At 36.6% G+C, this 16939-nt stretch overlaps 1 protein-coding gene across 1 annotated transcript in view; it reads right to left on the minus strand.

Annotated features, from left to right (window-relative positions):
* The window catches only part of GAS2 (growth arrest specific 2), a 139874-nt gene that overhangs the window by 104384 nt on the left and 18551 nt on the right, over window positions 1-16939 (minus strand). The window contains exon 3 of the mRNA XM_018043608.1: window positions 14996-15117. Within this exon, the coding sequence (XP_017899097.1) occupies window positions 14996-15117 (122 nt within the window). The remainder of the gene's footprint in view (window positions 1-14995; window positions 15118-16939) is intronic.

Raw genomic sequence — 16939 nt, forward strand, 5'->3', positions numbered from 1 at the left:
AAATTCTTTATTTTAGTGCTGATTTTGAAACACTTTTTGAGCAACTTTTTAAAAATAATTTATGGGACTGCAGAGTTGGGGCATTGTAAATGCCCATAATGGTATCTCCATAGATGCTCAGTAAATTTGGAACACTGGGATTTAAACTTTTAGTAATTCAAAGAGGAAAGTTTTAAGGATGCAAATCACCAGCAATAAGATGATGATCAAGAATGCCTGTTTAATCTATTTAACCTTTGGAACCTCAGGTTCATCATTTGTAATTTCTTATGAGAATTAAACAAGGTATTTTAGAAAATGCCTACTACCAATCCTAGACCATAGTTTATCTCCAATTAACGTTATTTTTTTCAAATACATGTCTACTTTCAGTCTATTTACACGAAATACCCTGATGAGAGTTGAAAAACAGTTACATCACCACATCTGTAATTAATAAAATAAGCCCACAAATACATAGGAAAAGTTTGAGAGTTTATATTCATGAAGAGAAGTGTTAGTCGCTTAGTCATTTTGGACTTTTTGTGATCCCATGGACTGTGGCCGCAAGGCTCCTCTCTCCATGGAATTCTCCAGGCAAGAATACTGGAGTGGGTTGCCAGTTCCTTCTCCAGGGGATCTTTCCAATCCAGGGACTGAACCCAGGTCTCCTGCATTGCAGGCAGATTCTTTACTGTCTGAGCCACCAGGGAAGCCCGCTTATAAAGACAGAGAGCCACTTATAATGTGGCTTCCATGGTGTGTATTAGCCTGGCTTCTACCTACTGACCTGAGGACCACGGCCCTTCACTTCCATAGGTGCACTATGGGAAAGTGGCCCCCACAGTGGCCTCTGTAGCCTCCCTTAGGCGTCCACTCCCAGTGGCTTCCAGGGCACATAGTGGCCTCCGTGGTCCTTCACTCTTCCATAGCCACACTGGCTTCGGTTCCCACCCTCCCATCCTCACCATTCTCCCTCCAGCCACACAGCCCGTGCATAGAACTGATCTCTGTCCTTTCTACATCTCTGTCCAATTACCTCTCAATCCCAGACGATGGATCACTTACTCCAAAACACCACCCCTCAATTCCGCTTCATAATTTCTTAAAATCCACAATGTTCAAGTGCTCTTGCTGCCATGTCTCCATGAGAGATTAACTGATAAGCAACTGTCTCCCACTAAATGGTTTAGTCCAGAAGGAAGGGAACAGTGTACACTTTTGTTCACCATCTTATCCTCAGTTCAGTTCAGTTCAGTCGCTCAGTCATGTCCGACTCTTTGTGACCCCATGAATCGCAGCACTCCAGGCCTCCCTGTCCATCACCAACTCCCAGAGTTCACTCAGACTCACATCCATAGAGTCAGTGATGCCATCCAGCCATCTCATCCTCTGTCGTCCCCTTCTCCTCCTGCCCCCAGTCCCTCCCAGCATCTGAGTCTTTTCCAATGAGTCAACTCTTTGCATGAGGTGGTCAAAGTATTGGAGTTTCAGCTTCAGCATCATTTCCTCCAAAGAAATCCTAGGACTGATCTCCAGAATGGACTGGTTGGACCTCCTTGCAGTCCAAGGGACTCTCAAGAGTATTCTCCAACACCACAGTTCAAGCATCTATCAAATAATGCTTATGGAAAATTTATTGGATAAATACGAGTCTGAGTATAGCCAAAGCATTTGCCCAGCAAAAGGCAACAGAATGGAATGGTTACAAGCACAAACTTTGGAGCTAGGCTGCCTGGATTTGAATCTGGAATCTTGATTTACTACTTATGTAACTTCAGGTATGCAAACTAACTTCACTTTATGTGAAATGGCATTAATAATAGTGTCTACATTATAGGGTTGCTGTGATGGATGTTTATGAGTTTCTATGAAAAGTTCTTAAAATGCCTGACATGTAGTAAGGTATAAATATATGCTTGTTAGAAAACTGAAACAAAGAGAACCTTTTTGAAAAATGATATAAAATTCAGCCTGTGGCTTCAGTGAACTGTTGGGGGTTTTAATGATCACTAAAACATATAGACATGGTCTCAAAAATATTCCTCATTTCCACTTATATATCTTGCCATCCAGGATAACTATCAAATTATTATATTCCTCTCCCAAACAGAACTTCATTCTGTTAGTTTTGTCCCCACATCATCGTAGTTTTTCAAACCTCAAAAACCATAGTTTTGCTTTGATTCATCCCTAATCCCTTCTTATTGTGGCCAATAAGTAGTCCAGCTCATTGCCATTTTCTAATAAATATGTATTCAAATATCCTGCTCCATGCAATGTAGTATTGACATTCTTACTCTAAATACTTTAGTATTTTATGTATGAACAAAGGCAGAAACTTCACAAAACATTCTTCCTATCTTTAACCCCAATCCTTCTAACAAAATTTGAACATCATCATCATATGATGTTTAATGCTTTCAGTCTCCAGCTCACTGTCTGCAAATGATTCAAATGCTTAAGCCTTGTAGCTTTGAGGTTCATCAGCTTAATCAGTCCGTGTGCCAAATTCTCTTCATGAACTCTTCACATCAATCAAGCGTTCACTACTCCTAGAATATGCTTATATCTTTCCAACTTCAATATTTGGTTCATTAACCACAAAGTTACTTTGTATTTGCCTTTTCTCTCTGTCCATCTATTAATACCAGGTCTGGGAGATTCAAATTTCACTGCTTCCACAGAAACTTCCTGAGCACGCTGACCAATTGACTTGTTACCTGAACCCCTATAGAATCTCCTATCTGTATCAGTAGATGTTGGTGTACAATGATGTGTTTCAATTTAAGAGTTAAGTCTACAGATGTTTGTGATTTAAAAAAAAAAAAACTACTGATCTAATGGTTTATAACTGAATATCTTTTAAGGACTATGGCAATTAAGGCATATTCAAGGTTAATGCTAGAGTCCCCCTCTTACTCATTTGCTTATATTTTCCTTGAGCAGAAATTAAAGGATTGGTATGGCAGAGAGCCCACAGTGCCCCTACCAATGGGGGCATTTTGCACAGTATGTAGAAACCCATGATCTTCCCTCAACTCAACTCTTCCTCAGCCTTTTCAATTGTAAAATAAAACACTGTCATCCATTTCTTTATTTATGAGATCCTGAACCAATCTCCCTTATCTAGTCTATCTAATTCATCACCAAATCCTGCCAAGCCCACCAAAAGTATAGCTCAAAACCATCTACTTCTTTCCAGTATTTATGCTACCATCCTAGGCTAAATGGCCAATAGTTTTCTAAGTGGGTCCTCAGTCCCATTTTTACCTCTTCTAATCCATTCTTCACACTACTGATGTTATCTTTTTAAATACGTGATTATGTTCCTGCTTAAAACAGTGTGAAATGTTCTTAAAATAGAGGACAACATCCAACAAAACTTAGCACTGGCCTCATCTCTTAATGCTCTACTATTAAATTCTAGTATCCATACATTCATTTACCTTTAGTTCCTCAAAGTCATTCTTTGATATTCAAGGGCTTTCATATGTGCTATTTTCTTTACTTGAAGCATTCACTATTCCCTCTCTGCCTGACTAATGCCCATTCCTATTACAGAATAATAGATAAATATTTCTACAAGACTAAGTTAGGTCTTCTTACTTGCTCATATAACTTGGACTCTCCCATACTTAGATGTAACAAAGCTATAATTTACTGCTGGTGTAATTATTAGCTTAAAGTTATTCTCCCTTCCCTGCCACTCCACAAGTTACCTTGTCCTGCATATTTTAGCTGTTCAATAAATGTTTATTGAGCAATTGATAAAGTTTCATCAATGCAATATATGTTATGGTGATACAAAGTTTGAGAACCATTGAGACATGCCATTTATTGAGTACTTACCATTGATATCTGCATTTTTATACATTCGTATTTTATTGTCATAACTAGACTGTAACCCTTTGAGAGGTGAGAGTAATGCTTTACTATTTTCCTTTTTAGTTATGAACATCTTGAACACAGTTACCATTCAATAACTATTTGTTGAAAAATCTAGAACTGCAACCTTAAAAGGTACTTTATATAGAGTGGTTAGGTGTCAGCCAAGAGATGACATCTGAACAGAGATGTGAAGGGAGTGAGGGGCGAGTCATACACACATGTGAAGAAAGACAACCCTAAGAAGACAGAAAAGTAAGTGCAAAGGCCCTGTGGTGGGTGGAACCTCCTTGTTGGGTTCAGAGGACAGCAAGGAAGCTTGCACGGCTGCAGCAAAGTTGGGTGAGGGGAAAGTCATAGGGAATCATACCAGGTAGGTAGCTGGGAATCAGAGCATATAGTGCCTTAAAGACTGTTAGCAATATTTCGGCTTTTACTCCACGTATGTCAATGTGCCATTGGAGAATTTTGAGCTATGAGTTGAAATGATGTAACTTAAGTTTTAAACTATCTGATGATTTAATCCATGTAAAAAGCTTATTTGGCCCAGAGTAAGAATTGAACAAATGCTTGCTTCATTATCCTATCACAGGGAATTCATTGAATCTGAGGGAAAAAGGTCAGACATTTACTCTCAGTCTTTAAACACTAAAGCAAATATGACCACATGGGACAAAATGCAGTATTGTTCCTCTTTTATAATTTATAATATAGTTTATATGTATATAATGATACATATATAAATGTATACACAGATTGCTGCTTATTTCTTATATGGAGCAGTGGTGCTAGCAAGCTATTCATTGGACAAGCAACCTATGCTGGTGTGAAATTAGACATGACTGGCAAAGTAATATAAACACTGAACACATACTAGACAGCTTCATGCATGATATGTAATGCATTTTCAAACTACTAAGTGAAACAATAGAAGGTATTCATGTAGTCCGCCGCTAAAAGCTTAAGATACATTTGAAAAGCTTTATATACTGTAAACGCAGTTACCTCATCTAAAAAACATTATGCCATTAGCCTGTAATGTACCAGTACCACCTCTCTTGGACCACACACACGTCAGTATGGTGAGTACTTATATTTTAACTCATCTAGCAATCTCCAGACGTGTTTAAATTAAAAAGAAACCCTTCTCCCCTGATTTCCAGCCACTTAAAAATGTTCTTATTATAAAATCTGGGTATGTTCCCCATTAATAAATGGCATGCATAATCATTATTGATTTGTTAAATGACCTGAATTTCTCCAAAGCATTTAGTAACAGCTCATTTTAAATTAATTGATTTTCTACTTTCCATATGGCGAGAGTGACTTTTCTTGACGCAATATTCTATATCCACAGTGCTTTGAAACAGCAGTGACCACAATGAGTGCTATCAAATATCATGAAAATAGTTCCCCAGTTACACTATTTTTTACAATTTTGTCTTGCCCATGTGCCTGAATGCGGTTAAAATGCAGGATGTGAGCATGTAAGTGGAAGAGATGATATCATCATGGAAAAATTTGATCAGGTTTGCTTTTATGCTCAGGGGGCAACACTCTGTTGGTGCTCTGATGCAGATGAAAAAATGTGTATGTCTATGCTTGTGTGTGTGTGTGTTTTGTGTGTGTGTGTGTGTGTGTGTGTGTGTGTGAGCTTCCTTCTTCTAATCCAGGGTTTGTTTTAATTTTTTTCACGTTTTCTGGGATTTCAATTCAACATGCTTTATTTTGTGTCTTACGCTTCACATATCTTTGATGCAACCCTCATTCACATTACTAAATACTGTCTTACACTTGGAACTTTTGAAACAGTTTTCCAAAAAGATTTGAAGGAGAGGCCTTTATCAGCAGATCCACATAAACTTGTAACCTCTGAAACTTGGCAAATTCACCTGGCCTTTCTTCTTCTCCCCCTCATTTTGGACTGTGGGAATTCTGTCTAGTTTTACAATGGGGCTGAAAACATCCTCTCTAACATCTCTTAGCACAAAAAGCTCATCAGACGTAAACTCCAATGTAAAAGGAACATCAGAACTTGGGAAAAAATGACTTGTTTTTGTTCATACAAAAAGGTCAGCGCCTACTGGTCTAGGTAAGTAAGAAGGAAGGTAAACATAATAAAGATAAATTATATTTTACTTAATCTGAGAATCTATCTACTACCACATACATATATTCTCCCTGCATGCATGCTAGGTCGCTTCAGCACTGTCTGACTCTTTGCAGCCCCATGGACTGCAGCCTGCTGGGTTCCTCTATCCATGGGGGTTCCCAGGCAAGGATATAGGAGTGGGTTGCCATACCCTCCTCCAGGGGATCTTCCAGACCCAGGGATCAAACCTGTCTCTTTATGTTTCCTGCATTGGCAGGCGGGTTGTTTATCACTAGTGCCCCCTGGGAAGCCCTTTATATTCTCCCTAACAGAGAGTAAATTCCTTGGGTCTATCTTTATGCCATACTCTTTTTCACCAACAACACATATATACATAAATATCCAAGTGAATAATATCATCTCCTGTTCCTAACATAAACTCACCAATTATCTATCAAATTTTAAAATGACATACATAAGTAGGACTCAATTATTATGACATATTTATAGTTTATAATATTCTATATTATTAAGGGCTGATAATATGTGAACTTGCTACCCTTTATGACCATTTTTACCTTTCTTTTTGAGTTATCTATCAATGAATAAAATAACACAATTTTGGAAAGCCAATAGCAATTTTTATTGCTTATTATTCCTGAGCATTGAAATTCTCTGATTCCCTCTTACAGTTTTATAGAAACTTGACTTTTACCTTGGTTGTTAAATAGTGTTTTGGTAGATAGCTAATTAAGGGCTGAGATGAAACAATAGTTCTTATAGTGCCATTTCACTCACCAACTGTTTTATTGGACTTGAGGGCCAGTTACTGAGAAAAAGATGCAAAGAAAAATAAGAAACAAACATGGCAATTTCATCTTTATGGCTTCTTCTGTGATTGAAAAACACAATCCTTGCTGTAACAATACTTCATTTCAGGTCAAAAATATCTCTTGAGAACCTATTACATGAAAGGCCCTACAATTATTCTTCCTCTTAATACTCAATGGTGAACAAACTCATAAAACTATTGGTTATCACTCATCTCATCTTTATTTTTCAGGAACTATGGCAAACATTATAAACAGGCATTGAAATAAAATCCTCAAAGTGAATAAAACATTTGGATATTAATATGTTCTTTGTATCATCATTTTTAGTTGTAGCTAACGTTCTGAACTCAAATAATAAATGTGACGTGAATATAAAATAACACCTACAATTAACTAAATAACCAACCTCCTCCAACATTCCCTTCCTAACTAGTTTAGACCTCCATGGTCTATTGCTTCAGGCCATCTCTTGTCAGTACTTTTAATGTCCTTAGACCCTTGTTCTTCCACTGCACCACCCTAAAATTCTCCAATCTCCTACTTTGTCCATTCCTTAGAAAGTCAATTTTGTTCCATATGATTTTGTGTTAATAGGTCAAAGACTTTTGAGCCAAGCAAAACCAGCAGAGGAAGGAATTTCCAACTTGATAAGAACTGAAGTCTTAAGGATTAAAAAATCATCTCACAATAACATCTGGATCTGCAAGTAAATGTCTGCATTAATCCATTGATTCACTCATTCACTTATTTATTCATCCAAAACATGTCACCTGAGCACCTATATGCCAGTGATTATGATGGACCCATATGTGAATGAAACACAAACCATGTTTTCAAGGATCTTAGAGTAGAATAAAGGAATAAATAAAGAACAAGACAATAGCTAAATATCATAATATGGTGCAGGTGCTCTAACAGACAAGAGCCAATTTGTGGACCCAGAGCCCAGTGAATGAAAGGAATGCCGATCTCAAGCCTTTACTGTAAAGCTTCCTTCTAATAATCAAAGCGACCTCAACTGTTTACTATGCTTTAGGGAGATAGATATGCCTTGTGGGGATCAGGAGATGGACAGGTACCTGACCTAAGTCCATGTTACACTATGACTATTGTGCCTTTGAACACATCAGTGGTTAATTTTATTTTATTTTTCCTGAATGTGTACTTGGTATGGGTATTCTTAGCAGTTTTCATAATTTTTATTCCCTGAGACAGGAAATAAACTCATATTTGATAGAAGGACCAATTAAGATATCACAATTTTGAAAAAAATTCAGGAATTCATACTACTATCCAGATGTAGTTGTTCCAGATGTAGTCTTTTCACTGAAATGTAAGAATAAATATTCTGGTACGTGGCATGCATCTATTAGTATGGAAAATGTAATTTTCTTAACCCTGACAAATAGAAAACTCCAGAAGCAATTTACATATACTTGACAAAAATAACAGAGCACTTACTATCTTGCACATCAGCTTCAGCTCCGTGATATAACCTATAGGGACCATGAGGATTTCAACATCCCACAAGATATCAAACTCTTCCACTATCATGATATTTTACTGATTTGATATTGAAGAGCAGGAATAGGAGGAAAACTAGATGACTTCATAAAACATATTCATTCTATCGGGTGTAAAACAAACTCCATGAGTATCCAGGAATGGAGTTTTGCCAACAAAAAAATGTTTCTGAGTCCAGTAGTGTAGACAATATAGGAAAATTGCCTTGTTTGTAAAGGACATCATTCAAGAGTTCCTAGCTAGCTATGGTTGTCTGATGGAGGATGAATCTCAGTTTTAGGATACTTGACATGGAACAACAGACTGGTTCCAAATAGGAAAAGGAGTATGCCAAGGCTGTATATTGTCACCCTGCTTATTTAACTTCTATGCAGAGTACATCATGAGAAATGCTGGGCTGGAAGAAACACAAGCTGGAATCAAGATTGCCGGGAGAAATATCAATAACCTCAGATATGCAGATGACACCACCCTTATGGCAGAAAGTGAAGAGGAGCTAAAAAGCCTCTTGATGAAAGTGAAAGAGGAAAGTGAAAAAGTTGGCTTAAAGCTCAACATTCAGAAAACGAAGATCATGGCATCCGGTCCCATCACTTCATGGCAAATAGATGGGGAAACGGTAGAAACAGTGTCAGACTTTATTTTGGGGGGCTCCTAAATCACTGCAGATGGTGATTGCAGCCATGAAATTAAAAGATACTTACTCCTTGGAAGAAGAGTTATGACCAACCTAGACAGCCTATTCAAAAGCAGAGACATTACTTTGCCGACTAAGGTCAAGGCAGTCAAGGCTATGGTTTTTCCAGTGCTCATGTATGGATGTGAGAATTGGACTGTGAAGAAGGCTGAGAGCTCAAGAATTGATGCTTTTGAACTGTGGTGTTGGAGAAGACTCTTGACAGTCCCTTGGACTGCAAGGAGGTCCAACCAGTCCATTCTGAAGGAGATCAACCCTGGGATTTCTTTGGAAGGAATGATGCTAAAGCTGAAACTCCAGTACTTTGGCCGCCTCATGCGAAGAGTTGACTCATTGGAAAAGACTCTGATGCTGGGAGGGTTTGGGGGCAGGAGGAGAAGGGGATGACCCAGGATGAGATGGCTGGATGGCATCACTGACTCGATGGACGTGAGTCTGAGTGAACTCCAGGAGATGGTGATAGACAGGGAGGCCTGGCGTGCTGCGATTCATGGGGTCACAAAGAGTCGGACATGACTGAGCGACTGAACTGAACTGAACTGAATGCCAATGAAACTTAAATGGTTTATAACGAACTTAGTGCCAGATAATCCACTTGGCCATATTTTCAGTTGTACTCAGCAATACTCTACCATGGAGTAAAAGTGTCACCTACGGGATTAGATCAATCAGGCCTGAAGATCCAGGTAAATTCCATTAGCACATTATTCACTTCCTATCCTACCGACCTTTTCACACTACATTTTTTCCTCAGTCGGCACATGTAAACCCCCATCAAGTCAACTACGCCTAGTTGACAGTGGGTGAACATATCATTCCATGTTATACACCAACATTTATGCTATAGCACACAAGCCCCATTCAGGTGTATCACTTTTTGCCTGGAAAACCCTATAAATAGAGGAGCCTGGCAGGCTACAGTCTATAGCGTCACAGAGAGTTGGACACAGCTGAGCAACTAAGCATGCATGCACTGTAAGAAGGTACAGAACAGAAAAAAACTCTCAAAGATAAAAACTTTAAGCAAGATATTTCATTAATCTAAGCTAGAGATGAAAATTTTGTCCAGTGTTCAGGGACTCAGAGAAATAAGGACAAGAGAATTTAACTTTTATAATAGGAAATAATTGACTTTATTCAAAATGTAAAAATATTTATATTTATTTCCTTTAGTTCTAAGGAATTTGACTTTATTACTGACTTTCCTATTTCTTTCTTCTCAAACCCAGGCAGCAAGATAGCCCATCAAAAATCATTTATTTCTATATCATTCTACCTATATTTCCTCCTTCTTGTCATGATTTACTCTGTTGGTTTAATACTGATAATATATTGGCATTTCAAAATCATGGATTTCTTAAGAAATATTCAGTTATTTTAGTTGCATAGCTAGATACAGATTCCTGTAGAATAATCACAGCTGAGATTTTCTTTTCAATAACCTTTTATCACTTCTACCAAACTTTCCTGTTCTGTCAGAGATATCAGCCATACACACATATTTCTCAATTTCTCTGAATTCAATCTTGATAAGATATTCTCTCAACAAAATGTGCTATTGATTTTTGAGGGGAAAAACTCTAATATTTATGTCGTATTTAATTCCTGGATGATACAACATCCTCAGATACTGCGATCTCACAGCTCAGAGAACCAGGTATTCTTGATGGGCAGATGTACTCTGGGTATTCTATCTGACTAGGATGTTCTTTCCCTTTTGCCGTAAACAAGGGCTGGATTCCACATTTAGACGCTGAAAGCTCAGTTCCTTCATTGGAGCATAATGCAGCATTTACCAAGTAACAGAACTTCTTTTTTTTTTTTTCTTTTTCCCTTCATGTACTTCAAACCTGATCTAACCACCCAGGGCTCTTTGAAGTCAAAGGAAGCTCTGAACCTAGGGGAACTCTGATGTCTGGGGTAGAGTCTCTTAAGATAAATGAGACAAACAGAAAGGAATGTTAGGAGAAAAAGAGAGGTTGAATCTTTTGAATATTTTTGCACCATGTCAATGCCCCAGTGGTTCAGAGAATCGTGTACACGAATCAGCAAGTTATGACTGGGAAGAAAAACAGTAAATATACAATAAGAAAGGGTTCCTGCAATTGAACTCTTTAGACCGGGACATGAAAGTTCATATATTGATGTAATGATTATTTTGTTTTGATTGGAGATGCCAAGTTGAGTCAGGCAACTAAGGGTCAAAAGGCATAAAACCTAACCTTGGACTTATCACTTGTTTTGGTTTTCATATCTCAGTAGGATATTGGAAAGTTAATTCTGTTCAGATTTTTACTGTTAAATTTCCTCAGCTCCTGGATTATTAAAATTTATTTTTATAATGAATTGATCAGATTATGGTATATTTAAACTAATCAAAACCAAATTATACATTCACTTGCAGCCCACTGGACTCAAATGCTTCTACCCAACTATGGCCTAATTTTGTGAAATCTCTGCATTACTCCCATGCAAAATGAGAAAACCCAAAGGCTAAGATTAACTACTCACAGCTAAGAACATAGAGTGGCTATTTTTTAAATTGATCCACTGATGCTTGGAAAGAATTGTAGGATATAATTTATTTTCATTCAGGGTATTTTATTAAGTCAGAATAGGCTATGAGTCATGCATTTATTACTAAAATGTTAAATACGTAAACTGTCTAACCTATTTATTCAATTTACTTGCAAATATTAATAGTGCTTAAATCACTCTTAACACAGACATGCTTCACACATACCAGACATAACTTACTCACTCTAATGTGTTTACACAGCTGTAAAATTCCCAAATTAACTATCAATCAGGAAAAGTAAAAATATTACTATGAGAATAAGAACATGAGATTTAAGCTGCTGTAAAAAAATTACAAAGGATTTCCTACTACGTGACTTTAGATGGGATCAAATTTGTTATTGATTTTTTAAAGTAATTCTAACATCTTCCTCCACTCCAGTATTCTTGCCTGGAGAATCCCAGGGACAGAGGAGCCTAGTCGGCTACCGTCTATGGGGTCGCACAGAGTCAGACACGACTGAAGCGACTTAGCAGCAGCAACATCTTCCTAAACATAACAGTTTCACCAATTCAGCAAAGTAATTGGTCAGCTCATCTATCTTTTCCACAGTTGTTCTTAAATTTTAAAATGCCAAGGTGGAAAATAATTACTTACACACGTAAGCAAACAATATTATAACCTTTAATTTGAAAGTCTCCTTTTTTTCCTAAGGGAAATAGTCCATTTAAACTCAACTACCTGGGTTTTAGTAAGTCAATTCTGGTTTAAATTTAGATTTAATAATAACAAATGTTGTAGAATCTCATATAACAACTATTTCTGTTTATAGACAAAGATGGATTGAAAAACCATGAATTGTGACAAAATTATATTTTGAACAATAATAGCTATGAAGATATTAGCCATTTGGCTTTTCATCTTTTGGAAAATTTCTCGTAAAACTCAAAAAAAAGAAAAACTAGCTGTCTTTGCATTTTTCATAAAATAAAGCACATGCTATTTTGATTTAAGCTACTCTGGAAGTAAGTTGTGAAATATATGAATTTTGCCAAGGGCACAGAAGGCAATTCAGTCAAAAGCAATTGTGTTAACTTCTAACTCAGAATAAATTTGACTTTCTAAGCATTGAAAGTTAGGTCATAATGGGTTTTTTAAAATCTACACTTGTTTAATTATGATGATTGAGCTTTTATGCTAAAATATGTTTATCATAATCAAAATACACTTGAGTTTTTTATTCACTTAAACAAATGACTTAGGGTCAAGAAAGTACTTCAAGTTGTTTAATAAAATCCTGTTGCAGTTTTACTCACTTTGAAAGAAAAATTTCCTTTGTTTCTTTTTATTTTATAGTTTTATTATAAAAATAATATAATTAGAAATAAATGTTTCAAAGGAAATAGCTAGCAAACTCTTGACCTCTAGCTATCCTCAATATTACATATTTTTATGGAGATTTGGGGCAAATATACTTATATTTGGATATAACAGCTACATGCTAACTCTAAACTTTCACAAAATACTTTTTTTCTGATTTCCTCTAGTTAATCTAAAATTCTCATCAGGATCTTTTAACTCTCTCAAATGGGGAAGAGAGGTAATGTTTATCATGAGTTTTTTTGTGTCATACTCTCTGGGAGGCACAAAAACATGCTTTTTAATCCTATTTTACAGATAATGAAGCCAAGGCTCAGACACACCCACTCAATAAATAATAAAACTAGAACCCAAGCAAAATCTGTTCAATATCAAAGCCTTTGTGCAACAGAGTAATGCTTTGGGGGCTATCTTACACTTGACAGTCTTATAATTCTGTTCAAGGATCTTAGTTTCTGGTTTAAAAAGCAGAAGTTTACAAAATAAAACCAGAAAACTGTACCTTGTTTACACTTTGTTAATTGGAAGAGTTCAAGATCTTAATAAGGAGACAATGAGCTTTCTTTTCTCAACAATAAATAATACAAATAGAGGTTGCATAAATAAGGTTATGCTTTCAAACAAGTCTAGGCACAAAACTTATTTTTCCTCTGTTAATTATTTTAGAGTAAATTTTCTATACACATTGTCCTACTAGGCATCATGTTTTCACATTAGTGAACAGAAGTAGAGGCCAATTACATTATAATGGAAGCCACAGAGAGAAATAGGTGTCCTAACAGTTCTAATATTAAATTTGTATTTTCATAAGCAATTTCTTCATGTCTAAGCTATGCACAGAGAACCAAAATGAAAGAGCACTTGACTTGGAAAGAGGACCTCTATGCCAAGTTCTTGCTCCATCATTTACTAGCAGAGTGATCTTTCACAAATCATCTAATCTGCATCTAAATACAGAAAAATGAACTCAGTGGTTCCCAAACTTTGCTGCACATCAGAATCACCTGCAGAGTTGTTTAGATACCCCAACCCCCAGATCCCTCTCCATATGGATTAAATTGGAATGTTCAGGTGAAGGAGCCAGGCCCCACAGTTTTTAAAGATCTTCAGGTGATTCCTTGGCCCAGCAAGGTTTGGGAGCCACTGAACTAACACTTTCACAGAGCTGTTTTTAAGATGATAAAAAAAAAATGGAGGAGCTTTGTATACTATGTAATTCTTTACAGACTGATATAAAAAACTAAAGAAAAATTTATCCCCAAACTAACTACAGTGCTATAAAAAGAGATATATTAATTCAGGGAGCTTGATCTTTTGTTTAGGTTTTTAGTTCAGTAATCATAAAGAAACTTTACATAATCAGCTTTTCTTTTTCTTTTGCCAGAGTTGCAGAAAGTTTTTCTTTTTCTTTTCCTTTTAAGCTGTCTTAATATTATTTTAACCTCATTTTTTCTTACCTCTTTTCCTTCTCTGTGTAAAATTAAGAAAAGTTTCATCTACATGTTCCCTTCAAAAATAACTAACACCACACTTTTATTATGTGTTTATAATAGCTAGGGAAAGTATTAGAACAATGTGCAGAAAAGATATCTGAACAATCAGAAAGAAAATAATTTGTCCAGTTATTTAGTTCAATCTACTGCTTACTTAAAAAGAGCAAAAAATTACATATTCTAGATATTTTGTTCTAATATATAGCCATAATAATTCTATTTGGAAACAAAGACCTATTCAGTATGTCTTTCTTAGCTAGATTTTGTTCATTGCCTGATGACACATTATTTCTTTGCTACATTTTAAATCAATATATCAAATTCAACCAGTTTATATACAGTATTTGTTTCCTATTAATTCCATCAATTTCCATAACCTTCTATTTAATTAAACTTAACCAAAAGGATCATCTGTAATTTGAGTGCAAATAACATGTTACCTAATTAGAAAGCACCCTCCATGTTTTGTTGTTAATAGAGGAATTAATGAATCCATTCACAACAAAATCCTCCAATTAAACTCAATTTGTAGGCTATCACAAATGCAGTCCGCCATCTGACAGTGAATGAATTTGCCTTGTAATCTTTTACCTTGGTGGGCTTGGCAGTGTCCATGCTTTCTTTGAATTTCTCCTGCACAGTTTCTGCAAGTTGACAGAGCAAGGCACCATTATCCAACTTCTCCATAAAAGTCTCTGCCGTAATTTCCTTCCCTGCAATAACAAAAAGAAGTCTTATAAAAGCACAATCATTCCCCAACCCAAATGTGACACTCATGCCAACATATTTGATGCAGTTTTAACCATCAGAATTCCATTTCCCGCTGAGTTACATATCTGGGATAGGAGATCACTGGAAAAAAAAATGGCTTCTTCGGAATTTTATGGTTTCCTTTGGTCTCAATTTGATCTCTTTATGAGCCCAATTCCTTTATCTCCTCATATCTAGGAAAGGAAAGTGAAGTCGCTCAGTTGTGTCCGACTCTTTGTAGCCTATCAGCCTCCTCCATCCATGGGATTCTCCAGGCAAGAATACTGGAGTGGGTTGCCGTTTCCTTCTCCAGGGGATCTTCCCAACCCAGGGAACGAACCCATGTCTCCCACATTGCAGGCAGATTGTTTACCCTCTGAGCCACCAGGGAAAACCCCTCATATCTAGGAAAACACTAAAATCCTTCACAGTGGCCACTGTTTCTCATGACTAGCAAAAAGTTTCATGAGACTAGCAGAAATCTGGAAAAATATGTACTTGATTGCATGTATTTCCTTTCACCAAAATCACATATGTCCTGACCTTTCCTCCCTGCCTCTTTGGATCAGTCTCTCAGAGCGATCTGAGGTGCTGTCTTCTTGGCCACAGTCCTCATTTGGCCCCAAATGAAACTTAACTCACAACTCTCACTTTGTCCATTTTTTTAAGTTGACACTATAATACGGGTAAAGTTAATGCAAGTAATAAACTCTCTATAAGAAAGCACTATCCCTCTAACCATTCTTCCCCTTTCTGACCCAGTGCTTAAAGTATGGAATTATTAGGTTTATATCTCGGCTTTTTTGCCTATCCTCACAAACATCCATAGCTTCAATTACCACTCTTAGGAACATGATTCACAGTTATCCATCCCCGACATTTCAATGGGTAAAAGTTATTTTCCTTCTTTCTTACATGCTCTCAAAGTATATTTTCTTCTGTTTTTCTTTCACTTTGTAACAGCTTTATTGTGATATGATTCACATATCTTATAATTCACACATTTAAAGTACATAATTCAATGAATTTTAATATATTCACAGAATTGTACAATTATCATCACAGTCAATGTTAGTACATTTTTGTCTCCCCCCAAAGAAACTGTATTCTTTATCTCTCTTGATTGCTTCATCCCCTCAGCTCTATAAAACCATTAATCTCTTTCTTAAATGTTCCTCAAAACTCCCTTCCCAAAGTGCTTTCCTTTTCCTAGTTTTCTAATTGTCAGAATACATGTTTCCTTCTGTTTCTAGAACCATAATCTTAATAAAAAAATTCATAATCTGATACCTAAACTCTATCAACAAGAGCAATGACTAGTCTTCAAATCCTCAACTTCTATCTCCATATCACCACCAAAGTTAATATTGCTAAACACAATCCTCACTGAGTCAATCTTCATCTTTGTGGCATAGTCCCTAATCTTCTCTTCTACCTAAAAGATAAAACATATACACTTTAACCCAGTATACTAAGTCTTCTCATATGTTGCTAGTCAACCTTTCTATTTGAACTTCCTTATACCCTGCTCCTGGTCTGCACCCTGCCTTCCCAGGTCCATTAGCAGACCTTGCCATTTCCACTCTGATGCCTTTGTTCTAGGCATGGCCTCTGCCTGCAACACCCCCTTAGCTTTTATCTGCCTAGCCAAATTCTACTTTTAATTAGAAATCCAGAGAGATTCTCCGAGCACAATTGATTGCCTTTCTATATGTTCATACTCATGAGTATCACTCAGTCTGATACTCATCAAACTTCCTTTATGGCTGATATGTTTTGCATAAA

Source organism: Capra hircus, chromosome 29 (genome assembly GCF_001704415.2).
Source record: "Capra hircus breed San Clemente chromosome 29, ASM170441v1, whole genome shotgun sequence".
In the NCBI taxonomy this organism is placed as follows: domain Eukaryota; kingdom Metazoa; phylum Chordata; class Mammalia; order Artiodactyla; family Bovidae; genus Capra; species Capra hircus.